The 24,794-nt window shown below is 35.7% G+C and overlaps 1 protein-coding gene across 1 annotated transcript in view; it reads right to left on the reverse strand.

Moving 5' to 3' along the window:
• Positions 1 to 657: 657 nt before the first annotated feature.
• Positions 658 to 24,794, reverse strand: part of ABCD2 (ATP binding cassette subfamily D member 2) — a 90,350-nt gene continuing 66,213 nt past the window's right edge. Inside the window, exons 8-10 of the mRNA XM_040233492.1 lie at positions 22,093 to 22,177; positions 13,664 to 13,789; positions 658 to 4,022 (exon numbers count right to left, since the gene is read on the reverse strand). Coding sequence (XP_040089426.1) covers positions 3,803 to 4,022; positions 13,664 to 13,789; positions 22,093 to 22,177 — 431 coding nt within the window. The 3' untranslated portion in view covers positions 658 to 3,802. The remainder of the gene's footprint in view (positions 4,023 to 13,663; positions 13,790 to 22,092; positions 22,178 to 24,794) is intronic.

Raw genomic sequence — 24,794 nt, forward strand, 5'->3', positions numbered from 1 at the left:
GAAAATAAATATTTAAACAACTATTTGGTGACTATTCTGCATGGTACATCATATATCTTGTAACTGAAGTGTATGAAAACACTCAACAGAGTCATTTACAATATAGAAATAGGATGTTTTCTATTACTGGAATGATCTGTAATTCCTTTGATTAGTCAAGATTTTCTATGATAATTTAGGAACTCACAAGTAATGTTGAGCTCAAATAACTGTATATCAGATGGACACTCTATTACAGTGTATTCACACCATAGCCATACTGTAGCTTTAAGTAACCAAATGGTGATTTTTACCATTAAGGAATTTTTCTCATTTGCTTTCATTAGTACAACCTCTAATATACAATGCTTGCTTATAAGTGTAGATAATTGGTTTTGAAAATTTCACAACAAAAACTGTAAAGGCTTTTGTACTTGGTAATCAGGAAAGGCATCAGCAATTCTGAAGAAGGAATTTGCTTTTAATGAAAATATTCTCTACATCCATCTGAAAGCTCTCATGTGGCAAACGCTGCAAGTATAACTCTTAATTATATCTAAATCCTGCCTCTCAATCATACCTACATCATCAGACTGGTAAATACTCTGAGCTATGTGAAAGTATTTTACACTTCTAAATGAATATTTTGCCATAAAGTAGTTATATCAAAGACATCTCTTTTAATAAAAGTGATTACCACTTTATGCATATCTCAGAAATATGTAACATTCTCTGGATAGGGGTTCCAATATGTAACAAACTTTTCTAGGCTTATTGAGTCAAAAAACTATTCCAAACAGATTAAAACCTATTAAAATAGGCTAAGACTATTGCCAAACATGAAATTATACTTGGAGTCAAAGTCTCAAAACAAAATTAACATGGTCATTTACACCTTTACTGGAAGAACAAAATTTGAAACAAAAACTAAACTATTATCAGGGGAAAACCATTCCTATCAGAAACAAATGTAAACTCCAGTTGAATTTCAAGATATATCATTCTCCTTGAGATTAATGGAGAGAGATTTTCACACACGATCTTGTTTACAAGAACACACACTATTTTAGACTCATGCTTGGCATAACATTACATGCTGTAGAAATATAATGCAACATTTTCATAGAATGCAACTTACTTTCCAAGTTTATGTTAACCAAAAACAACACATTTAAAAATCAATATCTATAAATTCATAGGTTTTTTTTGACCAAAACAAAATAAAACAGATGTCAAAATAATTTGGGCAAATAGATTCATTTGAAAATTGAAATATCCTTCTTTTTCCATTCCTCACCTATAATTCAAAGATGGCTATGTTCAAGGATGCTATATTCACAGATGGCTATTTTATTTATCAATCTTACATTTTTCTCAAAATTTAACTATAAGAATAGTAAAACATGGTATACTCTTTGGACCATTTTGTAAACATTTAAATTAAACATAAATACAAATTCAAATTACAGTTTTTTCCCCTCCAAGTTAGGGGATATTGGTCCTGGAAGAAAATTCAGAAAATAAATGGACACAAAATGTGCATGCAAAATATGTTTCTTTAGAACTCTTAACATTTAAACTGTGTACAGCTTTTAATACAGAATTTTAAAAATCCCTGAATCCTGTACATTATAAATTATGAGTTATTTACTTCAGCCAGTTGGTAGGATATATTAAATAAGGGCTAATTAAAAATCTAATATTTGCTTTGGCATTCTTTTCATAGTTTCAAACACAATATATTTTTTCCTAAATGCTTTATTTTCAAATTAAGAAAATTAAGGCATAAAAATTATGCACATGTTTAAAATGACAACTTTTAATTTTCTTCTTCTACCTTTAAAAATTAACTTCAGATAACCACCCCAGACTTTTCCCTACAGTGGTATAAACTGGATAACTACTAATACATAATTTAGATAAATGAATAATATTTCTCAAGTTTTAGTTCTGTGAATTTTTTATAAAACCTTTGATGCCTGCCTCACCTTTCTAATAAGTAAGTAGTAGTAACTGACAAATGAATAAATGAGCAGTTAATGATACTAACAGAAAAACCTAGATGTACTGGTTTTGATTTTTATATTACATTCTTTCAAGTAAGGTGGTTGCATTTATTGATAATTTAAAATGTCAGCATCAAAGAATTGAAAGTGTGAAATGTTATGGTGTTATTACAAGCATCATGAATGACATCCAGGTCTTCTACCAACTGAAAAAGTCTGAGAGTCACTGACTTAGCATCTATTATGGCTGTGTCTAAGTAAGCAAATAAAGTCTTAAACCACTAATAACAGAGTATTTCCACTTTTTCCGGCCTATCAATGGCCACACAGGCAGGAGGAGATTAAAATGGTAGTCCTGGCTTTCATACTAACTCCAGGGCAATCGAATATGTAAGATTTATCTCATAAGACTATTCCATACAGATTATTTCTCATTATGTTTGATAAATAATAAATTGACATAACAGTTCCCCTTTTGATTGCTGGGTGTAGGGGTACATTAATATTGAGTAAGAGTGTATATTGTTGAAAGATTTTTCTAACATTCCTGCCCCATTTTAAGCCACAGACCAATGACCTTTCCATTTTATACTTAATTTCCATATCTTATAGACAATAATCAAATAATGACAATACTAGCATTACTAAATTTATTCTCTTTACAACATCTCATCTTTTATTGCTATTACAACCCAGTTGAATTTCAAGGATAATAGTGAAAATAGCACTGAACCAGGGAAATAGGAAAACTTTATTTGAGCCTGGGATTTGCCCTTAAATAAATTTGCATGATTAAGGCAAATATCATGTCAATTTTCTCAAAAGCAAACTAGGAAAAATAATATCTGCCTTAAAAGTTTGCCATAAGGATTAAAATGAAGTGATGTAAATGAGGATTGTAAATTATATTATTATAAATTGCAAATTATAAAGTACTATTTCAATGTATATTATTACTCTGATTTTGAAAATCTCTCTATTCTTATAGCACTGCTATTTTTTAAATGTGGTGGACTCCTTTGAGCATAAAAACAAGCTAAGTATTTTTGGACAGAATTTGCAATAAATAATCCTTTCAAGTAAAGTAACAGGCTGAGACAAACATTGTTTGGATACTCCTTTTCTAAATTGGCGATTCTCTTTTTAGAATGAAAAAGTTTACTAACAAATAAGTAAGATTCTTATTAAAATGAACTTGTTATGTGCCCATATTGAGATGCTCAAAATTTAAAATTAAAAATAGGATATTTTTTACATATAAAAGAAACATAGCCATGCTTCTTTCTTTCAACCACTGTCATTAAAAGAATTTTTTCATGTTGAAATTATCGATCAAACTATTATGTACACAGGTTTAGTTGACCACTATCAATAAAGGAACATAGATTCTAGCTGTTAAATCTAACAACCATAAATGGACAAAAATGTCACTCAAACTTCTATTTTTATGCACATGGTTTCAACGCAAACATTGTTCTTAAGTTGTCTATCCTCAAAACAGGTCTCATGTTTGTCAAGACTTTCAGACACATCACATACACATAGCAAATTTGCTAATTCACCTAGAAAATCCTGTTTTACATGTGAATTAGTCTTTCATTAGGAATTAGTATAAGCCATAATGACTAATCTTACATAATGCATTTGTTTATTTTCTTCTGAAAAGTCAGCTCATACATTTCCTTGATGCTAAAATCTTATAAAACATTTCTTGCTACCTTTTTTCCCTCCATCCTTAGCTTTACACAATGCATGAACTGTAACCATGTCTCTGAGCCTTTAACTAAAAATTGACATTTAAAACATATCAGAATAAATTAGGATGTTTCATCTTCATTTTTTATTGTTTTCAGCACTGAGTCTTCTCCCAAAATTTTACATAGTTCATTGAGTCTCTGCTGCATTTTGGGAATTCCGGCTAGCTGAGATTCTAGCTTTTGTTTTTCTTCACTTAGTGTTAAACGAATAGCACTATCCAGTTGTTCAAAGCGCCAACCTCCTTCACCATCAAACTGCAATAAATGAGTGTGGTATTTCCTGCATAATCAAAATGAAATCATATTATTAGCAATAATTACAAAAAGCCATTTTACTTACAGATTTATCATTCTAATTGATATTCAAAGGCAAATTTTAAGTAAGGTGTCTATTTTACAGTTAATTTTCAAGAATCCTTCAAGAGGTAAAATCTTGTGATTGTTTTCACTCCCAAAATCATTAGTCTCTAGAAAATTCTATTGTTTGTATTAAATTTATTTTATATTCTGAATATATGTGTATTGCAAAGGAAGACATACTATTACATTTATTTATATTCATAACCTAGTATAGCTCCTGAATAAATATAAGCATACTTAGAAAGTGAAGAAGAACTAAAGAGCTTTTTGATGAAAGTGGAAGAGGAGAGTGAAAAAGTTGGCTTAAAAACTCAACATTCAGAAAACTAAGATCATGGCATCCAGTCCCATCACTTCATGGCAAATAGATGATGAAACAGTGGAAACAGTGAGAATTTATTTTAGGGGGCTCCAAAATCACTGTGGATGGTGACTGCAGCCATGATATTAAAAGATCCTTGTCCCTTGGAATAAAAGTTATCACCAACCTACACAGTGTATTAAAAAGCAGAGACATTACTTTGCCAGCAAAGGTCTGTCTAGTCAAAGCTATGGTTTTTCCAGTAGTCACATATGGATGTAAGAGTTGGACTACAAAGAGAATTGGACTATAAAGAAAGCTGAGCACTAAAGAATTGATGCTTTTGAACTGTGGTGTTGGAGAAGACTCTTGAGAGTCCCTTGGACTGCAGGGAGATCAAACCAGTCCATCCTAAAGGAAATCAGTCCTGAATATTCATTGGAAGGACTGATACTGAAGCTGAAACTCCAATCTTTTGGCCACCTGATGAGAATGGACTCATTGGAAAAGACCCTGATGCTGGGAAAGATTGAAGTGAGAGGAGGAGGGAACGACAGAGGATGAGATGATTGGATGGGATCACCAACTTGATGGACATGAGTTTGAGTAAACTCTGGGACTTGGTGATGGACAGGGAAGCCTGATGTGCAGCAGTCCATGGGGTCACAAAGAGCTGGACATGACTGAGTGACTGAACTGAACTGAACTAGAATGGGAATAAGAACAGGAAGCAGAGGCAAGAAAGTAAAAATTTTAAAGGTTATTAAGAAAATAACTAAGAAGAATAAAGGAAATACACTATCTTTTGGGAATGAATTAGTCAACATAAGAAAAATTTCTCAAAAATCAAAGTTTAAAATGTTTTTAAAAAATGAACTTATAGAAGTCCTCTAAAGCCAGTTTCATCTTTTCATATAATTTGCTCTCTTTTTCTCATGGTTCAAGTTCATAACTAGGAATTTCAGAGAGGTATAGACATGATTTTTACTGATGAGACAGGAGGTAAACAACCTTTTCCTAAGTGAAAGTTAAGGTTACAAATCTTTGGGAATTGTAGGGTGAATGTTTAAAGAAGGTAGTCCTGGCAGATCTGGCCTCACATGGCTGAGCCTCTGCATCTTGACACTATGCTGAAGTGGCACATGTTCCTATGTGTCTTCAGTTTTTATGCCTTTACCTTACAGGTTTTCTTCTTGTTTTCTTTTAAGTTCTCATTGTTATTAGTTACTATCCTCAGTGTGGATATATCAGGTTACTTTACCCTCCTTTCTAAAATTGAAATATGATCTATATATTATAAATTCATTCTTTTAGAATGTAAAATTCAGTGATTTTTGGTATAGTCACACCCTCATGCAACCATCAGCACTATCCAATTCCAGAATATTTCTTCATTCCCCAAAGAAACCTCATACCCATTAGCAGTCCATCTCCATTTCTTCTGCTGCTCAGTCCCTGCCTACTACCAAGCTCCTCTCTGCAGATTTGTCTGTTCTGGATATTTCATACATACAGACTCATACAAAACGGCATTTTGTTACTGACTTCTTCCGCCCAACAAATGATCTAAAAGTTGTATTATTAGTACTTCATTTTTATGGCTAATATTCCATTTATGGTACTATACATTTTGTCTATTTATTGATTGATAGAAATTTAGGTTTCATTACATTTTGATTGGATGATTTTACCATTAAGATGGGGAAATTAAACTAATTAAATTAAACTATGTCTAAAAGGGTAAATATCACTCTTAAGCTGAAGGCTGATGTTCATATGTTTGATATCATATGACAGATATTAATCTTTTCCATATACTTTTGAGTAACTATCTTTAGGGTTTCAACTTTTCCAAAAATTTGACCTCCCAACAGGTGGGACCTTGCAAAAATTAAATTTAAAACAATTTGTTCTTACATCAAAGGAAATTTGTTTTTAATGACAACATTGCTATTAAAATATGAGAGCTAAAACAAAAGTAATGAAAAAATAAAGAAGGATAGTGATACAGGAAAGAGAATTAATAGGAAAAAAAATCATTTTGTTTATCTCATTGTCAACTTCTGTTGGACTTTCCTAACCGTGAATCTTCAACCAGGAGCAATTTCAGAATGTAGTAGTTCAGATCTTGAGCAACTTCCACTTTCAGTGTATATTGAAGGGTTGCCTCATCATTCCAGTCCTACAACATTATTTGGTTTCTACACAGGGGAAGAAACTATATCGGTGTTTCATGACCTATGTTCTATATGATGTGCTAAAATACTACTTCAGGGTTTATTTTAGTCAGAGGAATTTAAAAGAAAACTATTTTAACAGAGGCTTATTGGAAATAATCTGCAGACTTTCTGTACAAATAAGATAAAGCATTGGATAGCGGTAATTATAAAATTGTAATTCTATTCAGGAATCAAATAATTTAATAAGCTTCTATAATTTTTGATGTCTTCAGATACAGTATTGATTTTACTCTTTACAATCAACAATTATCCATTTGTTGTATGGAGGAAATATAATACATATTTTTGCTCTTCTGAAATCTTTTCAGGGAAAATAAGAATTTCGTGTAGGAATAAAAGATAATCAGAAATGATAGATTTCTATAACCTAAAATGACTAAACTAGTTCATAAGTCAGAACTAACATGATTATTAGTTTACAGGGAAATACACTATGGGTAGCTACAATTAAAAACATGTTTGTTTGTTTTTTTGGTTCAAAAATATGAAATTAGATTTTATTATTTATTTAAAAAATTGTCTACTACACACCTGTTTGAAATGGCCAAATTCCAGAACACTGACATCTTCAAAAGCTGACAAAGCTGTGGACCAACAGGAACTCTCTTTCATTGTTTTTTGGTGGCTTAGTTGCTAAGTTGTGTCCCACTCTTGTAAACCCATGGACTGTAGCCTGCTAGGCGCCTTTGTCCATGGGATTCTCCAGGCAAGAATACTGGAGTGGGTGGCCATTTCCTTCTCCAGGGGCTTTCATTGCTAATGGAAATGAAAAATGCTATAGCTGTTTTGGAATACAGTTTTGTAGTTTCTAACAAAACTAAACACAATCTTACCAGTACAATCCAGTAACTTCACTTCTTAATATTTACTTAAAGGACTTGAGAAAATGCATGTCAACACAAAAACCTGAATACGAATGTTTATAACATCTTTATTCATAATGGCTAACACTTGGAGGTAACCAAGCCTATCTTCAGTAGGTGAATGGATAAACAAACTGTACATTGAAACAATGAAATATTATTTAACACTAAAAAGAAATGAGGTATCAAGCTGTGAAAAGACATGGAGGAAACAAATGATTATCACTAAATTAAAGAAACCAATCTGAAAAGGCTACATACTATATGGTTCCAGGTACATGATATTCTGGGAAAGGAAAAACTGTGGACACATTACAGATGAGTGGTTTCTGGGGTTGACGTTGTTGTTGTTCAGTCTCTAAGTTGTGTCCAACTCTTTGCAACCCCATGGACTGCAGTGCACCAGGCTTCACTGTCCTTCACTATCTCCAGAATTTGCTCAAACCCATGACCATTGAGCCAGTGATGCTATCCAACCATCTCTTCCTTTGTGGTCCCCTTCTCTTGCTGCCCTCAATCTTTCCCAGCATCAGGGTCTTTTCTAATGAGTTGATTCTTCGCATCAGGTGAACAAAAATATTAGAATTTCAGTTTCAGCCTCAGTCCTTCCAATGAATATTCAGGGTTGATTTCATTCAGGATTGACTAGTTTGATCACTTTGCAACCTAAGGGAATCTCAAGAATATTCTCCAGCACCACAGTTCAAAGCATCAATTCTTCAGTGCTCAGGCTTCTTTATAGTCCAATTCTCACATCCATACATGACTACTGGAAAAACCAGAGCTTTGACTAGATGGACATTTATTGGCAAAATGATGTCTCTACTTTTTAATACACTGTCTAGGTTTATAATAGCTTTCCTTCCAAGGAACAAAAGTCTTTTAATTTCATGGTTGCAGTCACCATCTGCAGTGATTTGGAGCCCAAGAAAATAAAATCTGTTTTGCTTCCACTTTTTCCCTTTCTATTTGTCATGAAGTTGTGGGATTGGAACTCATGATCCATGGGTTGAGGAGAGAGATAAAATGGCAGAGCACAGAGGATTTTTAGAGCAATCAAAACACTCTGTATAATACTATAAGGATGTATTTTTCAAATTTGAGGACATATTGAGGGCAGCACTTTCACAGCATCATCTTTTAAAACTTAAAACAGTCAACTGGAATGCCATCACTTCCACTAGCTTTGTTCTTTGTCATGCTTCCTAAGGCCCACTTGACTTCACATTCCAAGATGTCTGGATTTAGGTGAGTGGTCACATCATCATGATTATCTGGTCATTAAGGTCTTTTCGGTACAGTTCTTCTGTGTATTTTTGCCATGTCTTCTTAATATCTTCTGTTTCTGTTAGGTCTATACCATTTCTGTCCTTTATTGTGCCCATCTTTGCATGAAATGTTCCCTTGGTATCTCTAATTTTCCTGAAGAGACCTCTAGTCTTTCCTATTCTATTGTTTTCCTCTCTTTCTTTGCACTGATTACTGAAGAAGGCTTTCTTATTTCTCCTTTCTATTCTTTGGAACTCTGCAATGAAATGGGTATATCTTTCCTTTTCTCCTTTGCCTTTAGCTTCTCTTCTTTTCTCTGCTATTTGTAAGGTCCCTCTGACAACCATTTTGCCTTTTTTGCATTACTTTTTTGGGGGGATGGTCTTGATCCCTATCTCTTGTACAATGTCATGAACCTCCATCCACAGTTCATCAGGCACTCTATTAGATCTGTTCCCTTAAATCTATTTCTCACTTCCACTGTACAATCATAAGGGATTTGATTTAGGTCATACATCTATGGTCTAGTAGTTTTCCCTACTTTCTTCAATTTGAGTCTGAATTTGGCAATAAGGAATTCATGATCTGAGCCACAGTCAGCTCCTAGTCTCGTTTTTGCTGACTGTATAGAGCTTCTCCATCTTTGGCTGCAAAGAATATAATCAATCTGATTTTGGTGTTGACTATCTGGTGATGTCCATGTGTAAAGTCTTCTCTTGTGTTGTTGGAAAAGGATGTTTGCTATGACCAGTGCATTCTCTTGGTACGTTAGCCTTTCCCCTGCTTCATTTTGTACACCAAGACCAAACTGGACTGCTACCTCAAGTATCTCTTGACTTCCTACTTTTGCATTCCAGTTCCCTATGAGCTATTTCAAATCCTAAAATATGATGCTGTGAAAGTGGTGCACTCAATATGATAGCAAATTTGGAAAACTCAGCAATTGCCATAGGACTGGAAAAGGTCAGTTTTCATCCCAATCCCAAAGAAAGACAATGCCAAAGAATGCTCAAACTACTGCACAATTGAATTCATCTCACATGCTAGCAAAATAATGCTCAAAATTCTCCAAGCCAGGCTTCAACAGTACATGAACTGTGACTTCTAGATGTTCAAGCTGGGTTTAGAAAAGGCAGAGGAACCAGAGATCAAATTGCCAACATCAGCTGGATCATAGAAAAAACAAGAGAATTCCAGAAAAACATCTACTTCTCTTTATTGACTATGCCAAAGTCTTTGACTGTGTGGATCACAACAAACTGTGGAAAATTCTTCAAGAGATGGGAATACCAGACCACCTGACCTGCCTCCTGAGAAATCTGTATGCAGGTCAAGAGGCAACAGTTAGAACTGGACATCAAACAACAGACTGGTTACAAATCGGGAAAGAAGTACGTCAAGGGTATATATTGCCACCCTGCTTATTTAACTTATATGCAGAATGATCAAGCAAAATGCTGGGCTGGAGGAAGCACAAGCTGGAATCAAGATTTCCAGGAGAACTATCAATAACCTCAGATATGCAGATGATATCACCTTTATGGCAGAAAGCAAAAAAGAACTAAAAAGCCTCTTGATGAAAGTGAACAAGGAGAGTGAAAAAACTGGCTTAAAACTCAACATTCAGAAAACAGACATCATGGCATCTGGTGCCATCCATTCATGGCAAATTGACGGGGAAACAATGAAAACAGTGAGAGACTTTATTTTTTTCGGCTCCAAAATCACTGCAGATGGTGATTGCAGACATGAAATTAAAAGATGCTTGCTTCCTGGAAGAAAAGCTATGACCAACCTAGACAGAGGATTAAAAAGCAGAGACATTACTTTGCCAACAAAGGTCTATCTAGTCAAAGCTATGGTTTTTCCAGTAGTCATATATGGATGTGAGTTGGGCTATAAAGAAAGGTGAACACTGAAAAATTGATGCTTTTGAACTGTGGGGTTGAAGAAGACTTTTGTGAGTCCCTTGAGCTGCAAGGAGATCCAACCAGTCCATCCTAAAGGAGATCAGTCATGAATATTCATTGGAAGGACTGATGTTGAAGCTGAAACTCCAATACTTTGGCCACCTGATGCAAAACAAAGAACTGACGTATTTGATAAGACCCTGATGCTGGGGAAGATTGAAGGTGGGAAAACAGGGTGACAGAGGATGAGACGGTTGGATGGCATCACCAACTCATTGGACACGAGTTTGAGTAAACTCTGGGAGTTGGTGATGGAGAGGGAGGCCTGGTGTGCTGTAGTCCATAGAGTCACAGAGTCAGACACGACTGAGCAATTAAACTGACTTGAACTGAACTGATGCTGAAGCTGAAACTCCAGTACTTTGGCTACCTGATGCAAACAACTGACTCATTGGAAAAGACCTTGATACTGGGAAAGAATGAAGGAAGGAGGAAAAGGGGATGACAGAGGATGATATGGTTGGATTGCACCACTGACCTAATGGACATGAGTTTGAGTAAGTTCTGGCAGTTGGTGATGGACAGGGAAATCTGGCATGGAGCTGCATCCATGGCATTGTGAAGAGTCGGACATAACTGAGCGACTGAACTGAACTGAACTGAAAATAAACTGAATTGAGCCTGAAAGTGTGCAGGCTCAGTCATGTATGACTATAATGGTAGACATATGTATTTATAAATCTGTCCGAACCTATACAACGCACAACAGTAACTGAATCCTAAGGAAAAGTATGGACTTTGGATGCTAAAAATGTGTCAATATAGGTTCATCAATTGTAACAATTATACCACTCTGGAGGGGGACGTTGATCATGGAGGAGGCTATACATGTATAGGGACAGAGAGTATGGGCATATTTCTGTATGTTCAATTTTGCTATGAACCTAAAACTTTTCCTTTTTAAGAAAAGTCTTAAAAACAACAACAAAACCCTCTTTGTTCTAAATTAAGAAAAAAAAAAAACAGTTAAGCATGCTTCCAATGCCACTTTAGGCTACTTGAATAGGAACTAAATGACAAGAATGCATAATAAACTCATTGATAGAGGTTATAAAAACACCAGGACTGTGTTAGAAAGGACTCAAGAGTTCTACAAGTCTGGCTCCACAGGCATACGTCATAATTGTATTAAACCAATTCTTGTTGGTTCTCTCCAAGAGAAGGTCATAGATATCACTCATCGACATGGACTTTAACTCATCCTGGACCAGATCCAGACTGCCTCTGTGGAGATTGGCAAATCAGGGTCCTATCACTCCAGATGCTGATTAATATTTTTAACAACAGAGAGACGAACTACAAAATTCTATAGAAAAGGTCACTTCATGAAATTCTCTATTTTCAGGTAAACTTTGAGAAATAAAAATATTTTAAAAAATCTGAATGTTTACATGAAGTGATTATCCTCTCAAATAGTAGAGTTGAGAAGAAATAGATTATCCTCTCAAAAGTAGAATTCAGAGTCAAAGAAGAACTTTGAACAAATAAAATCTGATCTGAACTGAACACTCAACTTACTCACAGTCTTAAAGTAAACATTCTCTAAGGTAAAGGGCTGGAAATGCTTTAAGCATTAACTTAAAGCTTGCTATTTAGTCTAGGTTTGAAGTCATGTACATAATGACAGCTTTGGCACAAATGTGATCAGCCACATGCTACAGAATGCTCCAGTCAGAGAGAGAGGAGGAATCCTGCCTATCCCTTGGGAAATAGGAAGCCATAGCATGTAGAGTCCACTATATACCTACTAACATGTCAAAGGAAAAGATTTTGATTGATGAAACAGAAATGCAAATGTAGACAGTGAATGTAGTGAGAATTAAAGTTTTTTTATGAACCATGCATGAGATACCTTTTGAGTTCCCTATAATAAGTAGTGCAATAGAGGAGGGTATAGAGAATATGATCATAGAAAATTATGTTCCTCATTTTCTAGCTCTCAGTTTCTTCATCTGTATAATGGGAAAAATTGGGCTACCTATACTCTGTAAGGTTGCTATTAGGCTTAAAAAAAATAAGCTTGGAATAGAATAGGTGTTGAATCTGCATTAGTGACTCTTATGATGATGATGAATCAATAAAAACATGAGAGGATGATAAAAATGGTGATCTTTTTTTAAAAAAGAGAAAATTCCATTAGGTTTTATAAAATATTATTTACAAAAAATGTCTGTGCATTTTTTTGTTAAAACAAAGGGGGGAAAAAAAGCTCTGTTTATACACTCTAATTTTTCCCTTGACATAGTTTTCAATTTAATGTTGGTAAGGTCCCACACCCATTGGGAGGTAAAAGTTTTGGAAACTTAAAACCTAAAGAGAGTTACTCAAAAGTATATGAAAGGACTTGTTTGGTTGTCTAGTGGTTAAGAATCCACCTGCTAATGCAGGGCACACTGGTTCAATTGCTGATCCAGAGAGAATTCACAGGCTGTGGAACAATTAAACTACTGAGGCTGTACTCTACAGCCCACGCACACAGTTACTGAGTTTGGGAGCAGCAGCTACTGAGCCCGCACGCTTTGGAGCCCATGCTCTGCAGCAACAGAAGCCACTGTAATGAGAAGTCCGCATACCACAACTAGAGAGTAGGCCCTGCTTCGTTCCCGCCGCAACCAAGGAAAGTCCGTGTGCAACAACAAAGACCTCGTGCAGCCAGAAATAAAATAAATAAATACAATTTTGAAAAGCATATGGAAAAGATTAGTAATTTCTGTCATATGTTATCAAGTACAGGAACTTCAACTTTTAGCTTAAAAAAGAGTGATTTCACTCTCTTAGGCATAGTTTAACCTTAACTGAAATGCAGGTGGAAAATAATTGAAATGTCTTATGCTCTGTGGTAAAAAGTTTAGCAAAGTCATTCTTTAAGAAACAAAAAGAAAAATCATTTATCATAAATGAGCATTGGAAACACTTACCAAAGTGAAGGCCTGTGTGTTATAGAAAGTAAGGAAATTCCAGCTCCTTTTGCAGCCTGAAATATCTTTCCTTCAACATCAATGCTGACAGCACTGGTGCATTCATCTAGCAATGCATATTTTGGTCTTAAAAATAAGCACAAATAAATTAATAATTTTCATTTTGAATTATAAACCTTTATTTGGCAATATGAACTGCAATGTTAACAACTTTAAAGGAGAAAAGTGAATAATGACATGTTTAAGATGACAAATGATAAAGCAAAAAAAGCAGTCATTCCCCCTTCTTTGGAATAGAATTTCATATTCTTCTTAGATTTTAAATAAATTTTTTTTATATTTGCTCATAATACAATAAGCTTTATTGCAGATTGGTGAATCATGACTATGAGGCAGAAGAAAGATGACAGGTCACTGAAAGAACCTTGCTGCAAAAGACAGTTCATTCTTGGTGACAAGGTTCTAATTACATGAAAAATACATTTTAGTAGCTAATTATCGATCATGTCACAATTCTGTTTGCAAACATTTATTGAGATAATTTTATCAATAATGTAAATACCTAATCACTCTCGATAGAATTTTATTGATCTAAGACTGCAAAAGTAAGTATGGCTAATATGACAAATTTAGAGCAGGCATTTAACCTGGTAACATTGCAACTATTTCCTTTGGGAAAAAAATCTATATATATTTTTCTGATTGCACTCAACACTTTTTTCCACTAGCTCAGTTTTTTTCTCTGGAAATGACCATCTACTACCATCAGAGGCACCTGACATTTGCCACCATATACTTCTGTTTACTCTCTTCCTTTCATTTTCACCCTCTAGCTCTTTATCATTTTTTCCTTTCTCTGTCTTCTTTCTGTCAATGGAACAGAATAGAGCCCAGAAATAAACTCACATATCTATGGATAATCTTTGACAAAGGTGGCAAGAATACACAATGGGGAAAATATAGTCTCTTCAGCAAGTGGTATTGGGAAAGTTGGACAGCCATACATAAATCAATAGAATTGGAACACAGCCTCATACCACATGCAAAAAAAGACTCAAAATGGCTTAAAGAGTTAAATACAAGAGAAGACACCACAAAACTTTTAGTAGAGAACACAGACAAAACATTCGCTGACATAATCAATGTTTTCTTAAGTCAGTCTCCCAAAACAATAGAAATAAAAGCAAAAATAAACAAATGAGACCTAATCAAACTTGTAAGCTTTTGCATGGCAAAGGAAAATGTAAGCAAAATTAAAAGACAATCTATGGACTGGGAGCAAAGTCTTTGTAAATGATACGACTGACAAGGGCTTAATTTCTAAAACACACAAACAACTCCTATGATTCAATAACAACAAAAAATAACCCAACCAAAAAATGGGCAGAAGACATAAATAGATAATTCTCCAAAGAAGACATACCCATGGTCAATAGGTACATAGAAAGAGGCTCATTATCTCTAATTATTAGAGAAACGCAAGTCAAAACTGCAATGAGGTACCAACTCACATCAGTCAGAACAGCTATCATGAAAAAGTCTTCAAATAATAAATGCTGGAGAGGGTGTGAAGAAAAATGCAAACATCTTACTTATACTGTTGGTAGGAATGTAAATTGGTACAGTGACGATGGAAAACAGCATTAAGATTACTCAAAAAGCTAAAATTAGAGTTTCTGTGTGTGTGTATTAGTCGCTCAGTAATTTCTGATTCTTTGTGATTTCATGGACTGCAGCCTGCCAGGCTCTTCTGTCCATGGAATTCTCCAGGCAAGAATACTGGAGTGGGTTGCCATTCCCTTCTCCAGGGGGATCTTCCTGACCCAGGGATCAAACTCAGTTCTCCCATACTGCAGGCAGATTTTTTACGGTCTGAGCAACCAGGGAAGCACACGTGATCTAGCAATCCCAATCCTGGGCATATACCTAGATAAAGCTATAATTTGAAAAGATACATGCACTCCTATCATCAAAGCAGCACTATTTACAATAGCCAAGACATGGAAGCAACCTAAATGAATAGGGACAGATGAATGGATAAAGAAGATTTGGCGTGTTCCACAAAATGAAATAGTACTGAGCCATAAAAAAATAATGAAATAATGCTATTTTCAGCAACATGGATGCAACCAGAGATTATCATACTAAGTAAAGACAGCCAGAGAAAGACAAATACCATTTGCTATTATATTTTATATGAACATGAACCTATCTGTGAAATACAGACTCATGGACATAGAGAACTTGTTTATGGTTGTCAAAGGGGAAGGATGGGGGAGGGAAGGTGTGAGAGGTTGGGGTTAAGCAGATGTAAGCTGTTATACATGGAAAGGATAAACAGAAGATTCTACTGTATAGTAAGAAAACTATATTCAGTATCATATGACAAACCATAAAATGGAAATTAATTTTTAAAAATAGAATATATATGTACACACACACATTTATGTATAACTGAATCATTTTGCTGTACAGGAGTAATTAATACAACATTGTAAATCAACCATGCTTCAGGAAAAAATACACTGTAAAAGAATAAAATAAAATGATAAATAAAAGATAAAAATTGAAACCAGTAGTATTTCTCATTCAGCAAAAATATTTGGCACTAAAACTGTTTTCCTAGTAATTTGATGGATTGTTTATTAATAAGATCCTGTTTCCTATTGCGGGGAGGGGGGTGGCTGTCAAGGATAATAGAGGGCTTCCCTGGTGGTCCAGTGGTTAATAGTATACCTTGCAATGCAAGGGACACTGGTTTGATCCCCGGTCCAGGAGGCTACCACATGCCATGGAGCAGCAAGCCCATATGCCACAACTGCTGAGCCTGCACTCCGGAAGCCCATGTGCCTAGACCTGTGCTCTGCAACAAGAGCAGCCATCATAATGAGAAGTCCATGCACTGCAACAAAGGGTAGCTCCTGCCCACCACAACTAGGGAAAGCCTACATGCAGCACCAATGACCCGGCATAGCCAAAAATGACTAAATGTAAGGATAATAGATACAGGAGCCAAACCCAACTTTAACACTACATTTGATTTTAATATCAGCTCTCCACACAAAGAAATAAAGATCACTGCAGTTTCCCCTTGACAACAGAAGTGGTTTAACTGGTTAGCTTTTGGTTATTGTTCAGGTCAAAGTATTAAGAATTATTTGTTTCAGAGTTTATTTCTGTTTGTGGATGATTTTTTTTTAAGTAAAAATGATAGAGGATAGAAGGAAGTATAAAACAGAGAGGTTTGGGATAAAAAAATTTTTTTTGTATAACTATTTTTAGTAATAAGTTATTGTATTGTGTCTTATTTTTTAGAGTGCTTTGAGGTAGACAGACGAGATGCCATTTTAGAATTAGAAAAAAACATATATTTCTTACACTCTGTTGTCATAGCAACTCCTAGCCTAGCAGATGTAAGATATTTTGTTTCTTTGGTAGGGCTGGTTTGTGGTGTGTGTGTGTGCACGTGTGCATGCATGCATACACACATGTAAATATATTAAGGAGTGACTGTAAGCTGAAACTGATATAACTAAGTAAAATATTAGATAACACTGTTTCTCACATTTTTCTTTGGGTGCATCATCAGAAGAGGAGGCTTAAGAAGGATCTAATCTATTTCTTATAAGATGGAACTTTTCCATTAAACATTAAAATTAAAATCCTCTCAAAAAGACTGATTTTGACACATAATTCTCCTTGCTAAAGTTCTCCACTTTAGTTGTTAGCTCAAGTCTTTCTCATTATAATTCAAATCTTCTTATTAATCCTTTGAGAAAGAAAGGAGGCAATTTCTCATTATTATACTTTTCCTTCACTGGGTTTTTAAATTTTTTTTAAGTTGATTTAAAATGTTACATTAATTACTCCTATATAGCAAGGTGATTCAGATATATATATATATACATATATGTGTGTGTGTTTAGTTGCTTAGTCATATCTGACTCTTTGTGACCCCGTGGACTGTAACAAGGGTCCTCTGTCCATGGGATTTCCCAGGCAAGAATACTGGAGTGGGTTACCATTTCCTATATATATTCAGATATATATATGTATGTATGTATATATGTATATATACATGTGTGTATATATACATATATATCTGAATCACTTTGTTGTACAGGAGTAATTAATATAACATTGTAAATCAACTATAATAAAATAGTATACATATATTCTTTTTTATATTCTTCTCCATTATGGCTTATCATAAGATAGTGAACATAGTTCCTTTTGCCATACAGCAGAACCCTCTTGTTTATCCATTATATATATAAAAGCTCACATCTGTTAACCCCTACCTTCTCTTCAGTCTGTCCCCACAAATTCTCTCTCCTAGCAAGCACTAATCTGTTCTCTCTGTTAATGAATACGTTTCTGCTTCGTAGATAGGTTTATTTGTGTCATCTTTTAGATTCCACATATGAATGACCTCATATGGTATTTGCTTTCTCTTTCTGACTTACTTCATTTAGTATGATAACCTCTAGTTGCATCTGTGTTGCTGCAAATGGCATTATTTCTTTTTTTTTTTTTTTATGGCTGAGAAGTATTCCATTGTATAGATGTGAAGTGAAGAAGTGAAGTCGCTCAGTCGTGTTCGACTCTTTGCGACCCCATGGACTGTAGCCTATCAGGCTCCTCCGTCCCTGGGATTCTCCAAGCAGGAATACTGGAGTGGGTTGCCATTTCCTTCTCCAGGAGATCTTCCCAGCCCAGGGATCAAACCTGGATCTCCTGTATTGCAGGCAGACGCTTTACCATCTGAGCCACCAGGGATGTCTTTATCCTTTCATCTGTAGATGGACATTTAGGTTGTTTCCCTGTCTGGGCTATTGGGACCAGCGCTGCTATGAATACTGGGGTGCATGTCTTTTTGAATATCAGTTTTGTACAGATATATGCCCAGCAGTGCGATTGCTGGGCCATATGGTAATTTTAGTTTTAGTTTTCTAAGGCACCTGCATGCTGTTTTCCACAGCAGCTGCACCAACTTACATTTCTACCAACAGTGGAGGTCCTTCACTGGCTTTAGTATTTTTTATTCAGTATCATTTTATACCCAAAGTATTTTAGATACATGAGTATCAAGTATTTAAGTTGTAGGCACTTAAAAATCTCTTTAGGTTAGCATCTTTTATTAATGCCATTTGCTTTTTATCTTATTAACACACTGACATAATGAGAAATTTACAGCCACATATTACGTTCCATCATTTTACATTTCAGGCTTCAATTGTAGTTCAGTTGGTAAAGAAACTGCCTGCAACACAGGAGACCTGGGTTTGATTCTTGGGTTGGGAAGATTCAACTGGAGAAGCAAATGGCAACCCACTCCAGTATTCTTGCCTGGAGAATCCCATGGACAGAGGAGCCTGGCAGGTTACAGTCCATGGGATTGCAAGAGTTGGACATGACTGAGCAAGAAAACCACCATCATGTCACATTTCACCAACTATACAGGGGATCATACTACTGAATATTTATGGACAAAGCACAAACAGATTCAATGTAATAGTGGTTAACAGCTAGTCATAAATTTCATACTACAAAGTTTACTCTTGAATCTCACCACATTATCTCAAAAAAGTCATTGTAAAATATACTTCACTAAAAATTCAGAGTTTTCAAACTTTGGTTTATACTTTTTAGTTTGCCTTATCCTTGAACTAACCATTTATATTATTAAAATACCATATTATTACACAACATTTTTCTCATTTATAAACTCCAGCTATAACACAAAATAATACATATTGTATGATTTAATTTTGGGGCTTCCCTGGTGGCTCAGACAGTAAAGAATCTGCCCACATGTGGCAGACCTGGGTTTGATCCCTGGGCCAGGAAGACCCCCTGGAGGATGGAGTGGCAACCCACTCCAGTATTCTTGCCTGGAGAATTCCATGGAGAGAGGAGCCTAGTGAGCTACAGTCCATGGGGTCGCAGAGAGTTGGACATAACTGAGCGACAAACACACACACATATGAAGTTGTAGAACTGGAGAACTAATTTATTCATTAGAAATGGAAACAGAAATTCTCTATGGAAAGATTTGACTGGAATGGGGCATGAGGGACTTTCTAGGGTGATAGAATCATTCTTTATCTTAATTGGGATATTGATTATATATTGTGTATACATTTATCAGAATTCATTGAATTGAATACTGAAATACATTTATGTATTTGGTACATAAATGTTATAATAATGATAATAACAATAAACAAACCTTGGCTAGCTATTATATAGTAATGCACATAATAGGATACAAAATAAAAAGAGGGATACAGGGAATTCCCTTGTGGTCCAGTTGTTAGGACTCAGTGCTTTCACTGCTGGGGCTTGAATTCAATCCCTGGTCAGGGAACTAAGATTCCACAAGCCATGTGGTATGGCCAAAAAAAAAAAAAAAAAAAAGAGGAATATAAACTGTACTATACTTTATGAAAATAGTTACATATTAAAAAGTTAAAAATAACCAACTTTTGTATACTAAAATAGAGAAAAAACTATACTAAAATTTTATGTGCTACAAGTAGTAAAACAGAATTTTTTCTTTTTACTCATCTAAATTTTCTACTTCTATAATATAAGCACATAATTGTATTTAATAAAATTGTTTAAACTATACATTATTTTTTCAGTGATAAATATTACATGTTATATTCTTAACAAAAATGGCTGAACCTAAATATAATCAAGTTTTTAGCTCTAATTTCCAGTTTATAAGAAAAATAGTAGATTGAGGAAAGAGGTAAAGGAATCTCAAGAGGAAACAATCAGATCAATCTTGAAAAGACAACGTTCTTAACGGACAACTGATCTAGTTTCTTCAACAAGTTAATAGCATAAAAGATGGGAGGGGCACAGAGGCAGGGAGAAGAAACAACTCTTTAAATTAAAAAATAATTAAGAGATATATAACAACAAAATTCAATACATAAAAGTTGTTTGGATCTTGGTTTGAACAAACCAAGTATAAAAAGATATTTTTGAGGCTATCAGGGAAATTGGATATGAACCAGGTATGAAATAATTTTAAATGATTATTGTCAATTGTACTAATGATGATTATGGTATCTAATGTAAGAAAATATCCTAATATTTCAGAGATTGATGTCAAAATATTTCATGGAAAATTCCATGATTTTGGATTTGTTTCACAATGCTTTATATAAAAAAATTAGATAAATCAAGTGCTGTAAAATATTAGACTTGAATCAGTGTGATGGGAATATAGGGTTCATCTTACAATATTCTCTTTTTTGATGAACTTTTAATGGTTTTTTCATAATAAAAGATTTCTAAAAAAATGATGGCCAACTTGTTGCTAAGTGTTTAATGAGGCTTACTTGATTTTTTTTTTTTTTGCATTTTTTATCAGCTTTTAAAAGTTCCCTACAGAAGTGTTATTGCTTCCACTGCAACTTCTTCGAGTATTGCATGTGCCCCAGCTTATGGTCCACTCAGCCATCCATGTACATAACTTTATTGCCCAAGATATAAGTATTGAAAGTAACAATTTAGGTTCTCATTGCCAGAGGCCTAACATTAAAATGGGAATTTATTTTTCACAGAAGAATAGGATAAAAAAAAAAAGCAACAATCATAATAGCTTCAATATTTCTTTCCATTGTCTTGTGCTTGATACTTTGAACCAAAAGGCTATGAAGCTGGTTAGAAATAGAAAAGTTTTATCAAGAGAAATTATATCCTGCATCTCTTTATTTCTGAGTCCATTAAGACTTATGCTGGTTGGTTCCTTTCTCCATTAGATATGCCTCCTCTCAAGAACACTATTAAGCTTTATAGGCCACTGACTGATTAGAAATTTAATTTAGTTTTAATTTAATAATTTAATTGAGAAGTATTACTGATTATCTGGGCTTCCCTGGTGGCTCAAATGGTAAAGAATCTGCCTGCAATGCAGAAGATCTGGGTCCCATCCCTGAGTTGGGAAGATCCCCTGGAGAAGGGAACAGTTACCTACTCCAGTATTCTGGCCTGGAGAATTCCATGGACCAAGGAGCCTGGAGGGCTACAGTCTATGGAGCTGCAAAGAGTTGGACACAACTGAGCGACTTTCACTTCCACTGAATGTCTACCTACTGTGTTCACAACAGCATCATAGTGGTTATCTATTCTTCACATTTTAAAATTAGTAATAATCCCACTTTCAAACTTAGGACACATAAAATTTAATTTAATAAAATTTAATTATGTGTCAACATAAAATAAATAGAACTAACTTGGAGATTTCTGTCATATTAAAAAACAACCTAAGAAATTTAAATACTATAAATTCTAAGCATTAGCTTTTCAGAAATATATTTTCAAACCAAATGAGGACAAGGGATCCTATCTGAACATTTTTTGAATATAACAATAGAATAGTATCAATTGTAACTTGAGTATAATACACTTACCTATGATAAAACATGCGAGCCATGCCCATTCTTTGCTTTTCTCCTCCTGATAAGACATCTTTCCAGTCCATAATAGCATCCCATCCTTTAAAATATATAAAAATACATATTTTATAAAGCATCTTTTAACCAAAGAGAGCATCTTTTACAGTTTTTACCTAGACGAGTGATTCTTAGCAAGTTTAAACTACTACACAAAGAACCTGATATTTCACAAAACATATGCCTGGATATACCAGAGTGCCTTATGTTTAAGCACTTGGTCTTAGATTTGATATTTTTTAACGGTAATAATTACTTATACTGACAGAACATATTCTAAGAATTCTAAATACTGACATTTTGAAAAGGTGTTTATTTTTTAATGTCTCCAAAGGGTTGGTATACTTAGACTTATTTTGCAGGGGGGTGGGAGAAAAGACCAACAAATTTGCATAGGTCTATTACAAAGTCTGGGCTTCCCGGATGGCTCAGTGGGTAAAGAATCTGCCTGCCATGCAAGAGATAAAGGTTTGATCCCTGGGTCTGGAAGATCCCCTGGAAGAGGGGATGGCAACCTATTCCAGTATTCTTGCCTGAGAATCCCATGGACAGAAGAGCTTAGCAGGATACAGTCCACGGGGTTGCAAAGAGTAGGATATAACTGAAGTGACTGAGCACACACACACATTACAAAGTCTACAAAAGATATGAAAGGAGCTTATTTAAATGGCTTCCATCAGCCTGGCACTTGATATGAGTTGTATTTTTCACAATTTTCATTGTATATTTCATAACCTTATGAGGTACCTATTATTAGTGTTATTTTATAAGTGGATAAACTGAAATTCATGAAGAAATTGATATATCAAATTTATACAGCTATATATTAGAGCTAGGATTTATATATAGATGTATCTTCATGTTTTACAATTTACCTATTCCATCTCTGACAACATCGTAAATACTTTCTGTTGGTTATTTATTCAAAAAGTAAGTCTTCTGTTTTCTAAAAAATAGGTTAGATTAAAAAAAAAAGTTAGATCAATACATACTAGTATAGGGAAAAGCAATATGGCAGAGAAGTAGGAGGACAAGGAGTTCATCTCTCCCCACAGATGCATCAAGAATATATCTACAGATGGGAAAGTTCTCACAGAGCACTGGCTGAACACTAGGAGAAGACCTTGGACACTGGAAAGGACAAAAAAGATCCATGTGGAACCATGTAAGACAAAAGAAAGAAGGGGAAAAGAAGAGGCCAGGAAGTGGGATAGGATCTGCTTCTAGGTGGGGGATCTGAAGAAGCTGAGAAGTTCCTGCATCCAGGGAAACCCCCTTGTGGAGGGGCAGATTGGTTGGGACAGAAGGAAATCATCTGGGCCTGTTGGAGGGGAGTGAAACAGCTGGTCTATGGCAGGCAGGACAAAGTGAGACCTACACAGATGGTCTATGCCACAGCCCTGTACCTCCGAGCCTGAGACTTGTGTCTGTCAGTGTGCATGGGCATTGGGTGCTGGAACATAGGCAATGAGAGAAAAGCTGAGGAGAGGACTGCTGCTGGATGCAAGTAGACAGGACAGCCTGAAGGGATGGGAATGAGAAAATCCACAACTGGGAATACTTGTGGAGGAAACCTGGACTACCACAGAAGCAAGGAGCCACTGTTGAGTGACATGTAGGGGGTGGAGCTGTCTTTGCAGCCTCTCTCCTGTCAGCCCCTACTTATACCCTGCCAGGGTGAGCTGTCTCATGTCTGCCACTAGGCACTAGAAAAGGCTCCTGCTGGGGCTAATCCTTTTGTACCTGTGGCCAAACGTTAGGAAAAGTTCCTGCCAGGGCTGGCCCCAGCTGACCTGCTGCTAGGAACTAGGAAAGGCCCCCGCTGATTGCTTAGAAAAATCACCCAGGGCTAACCCTCATGTGCCTGCCACCAGGTGGTAGGAAAGGCTCCCACCAAGGCTGGATTTCCCACATCATGGCCATTAGGTTCCCTGTGAACTTGTGACTGGGCAAGATCTCTTACAACTTCCAACCCCTTCATGCACCTGTTGCCTCCCATGACACTGGCAGCTGTGCCACCTCCGGGCCCTGTCCTCACTGGGGCAGACCAAAGTGCTCCAGGACAGCCTTGGGAGTAGATCCCTGTGTGCAACTTACATTCAGAGGTGGAGCTAAAACCACATCTAAGTTCCAGGGGCCACTCAATTTAAGAAGAAAAGCTGAAATTTTTCCTTGCAGATGCACAAATTGAAACCATCACAAACAGCTTGGTAAAAACTCAGCACCTACAAAACATCTGAACAGATAAGTGCTCCCACAGCCAAGACAGACCTAGTTTTAGCAGGTATAGCACTCGTGGTAAAGAACCCACCTGCGAATACAAGAGACGTAAAAGATGTGGGTTCAATCCCTGGGTTGAGAAGATCCCCTGGAAGCAGGGCAATCCACTCCAGTAGTGTTGTCTGGAGAATCCCATGGACAAAGGAGCCTAGCAGGCTATAGTCCATAGGGTTGCAAGAGTCAGGCAAAACTGAAGTGACTTAACATGTATGTACACTTGGTGGCTTGCACCAGGCTAAAGTCTGAGCTACCCGTATAACACCTGGTAGCTTCCTAGATGGTGCATTGGTAAAGAAACTACCTACCAATGCAGGAGATGCAAGAGACGAGGGTTCAGTCCCTTGCTCAGGAAGATCCCTGGAGTAGGAAATAGCAACTTA

Source organism: Oryx dammah, unplaced genomic scaffold, assembly GCF_014754425.2.
Source record: "Oryx dammah isolate SB20612 unplaced genomic scaffold, SCBI_Odam_1.1 HiC_scaffold_29, whole genome shotgun sequence".
NCBI classification, from domain to species: domain Eukaryota; kingdom Metazoa; phylum Chordata; class Mammalia; order Artiodactyla; family Bovidae; genus Oryx; species Oryx dammah.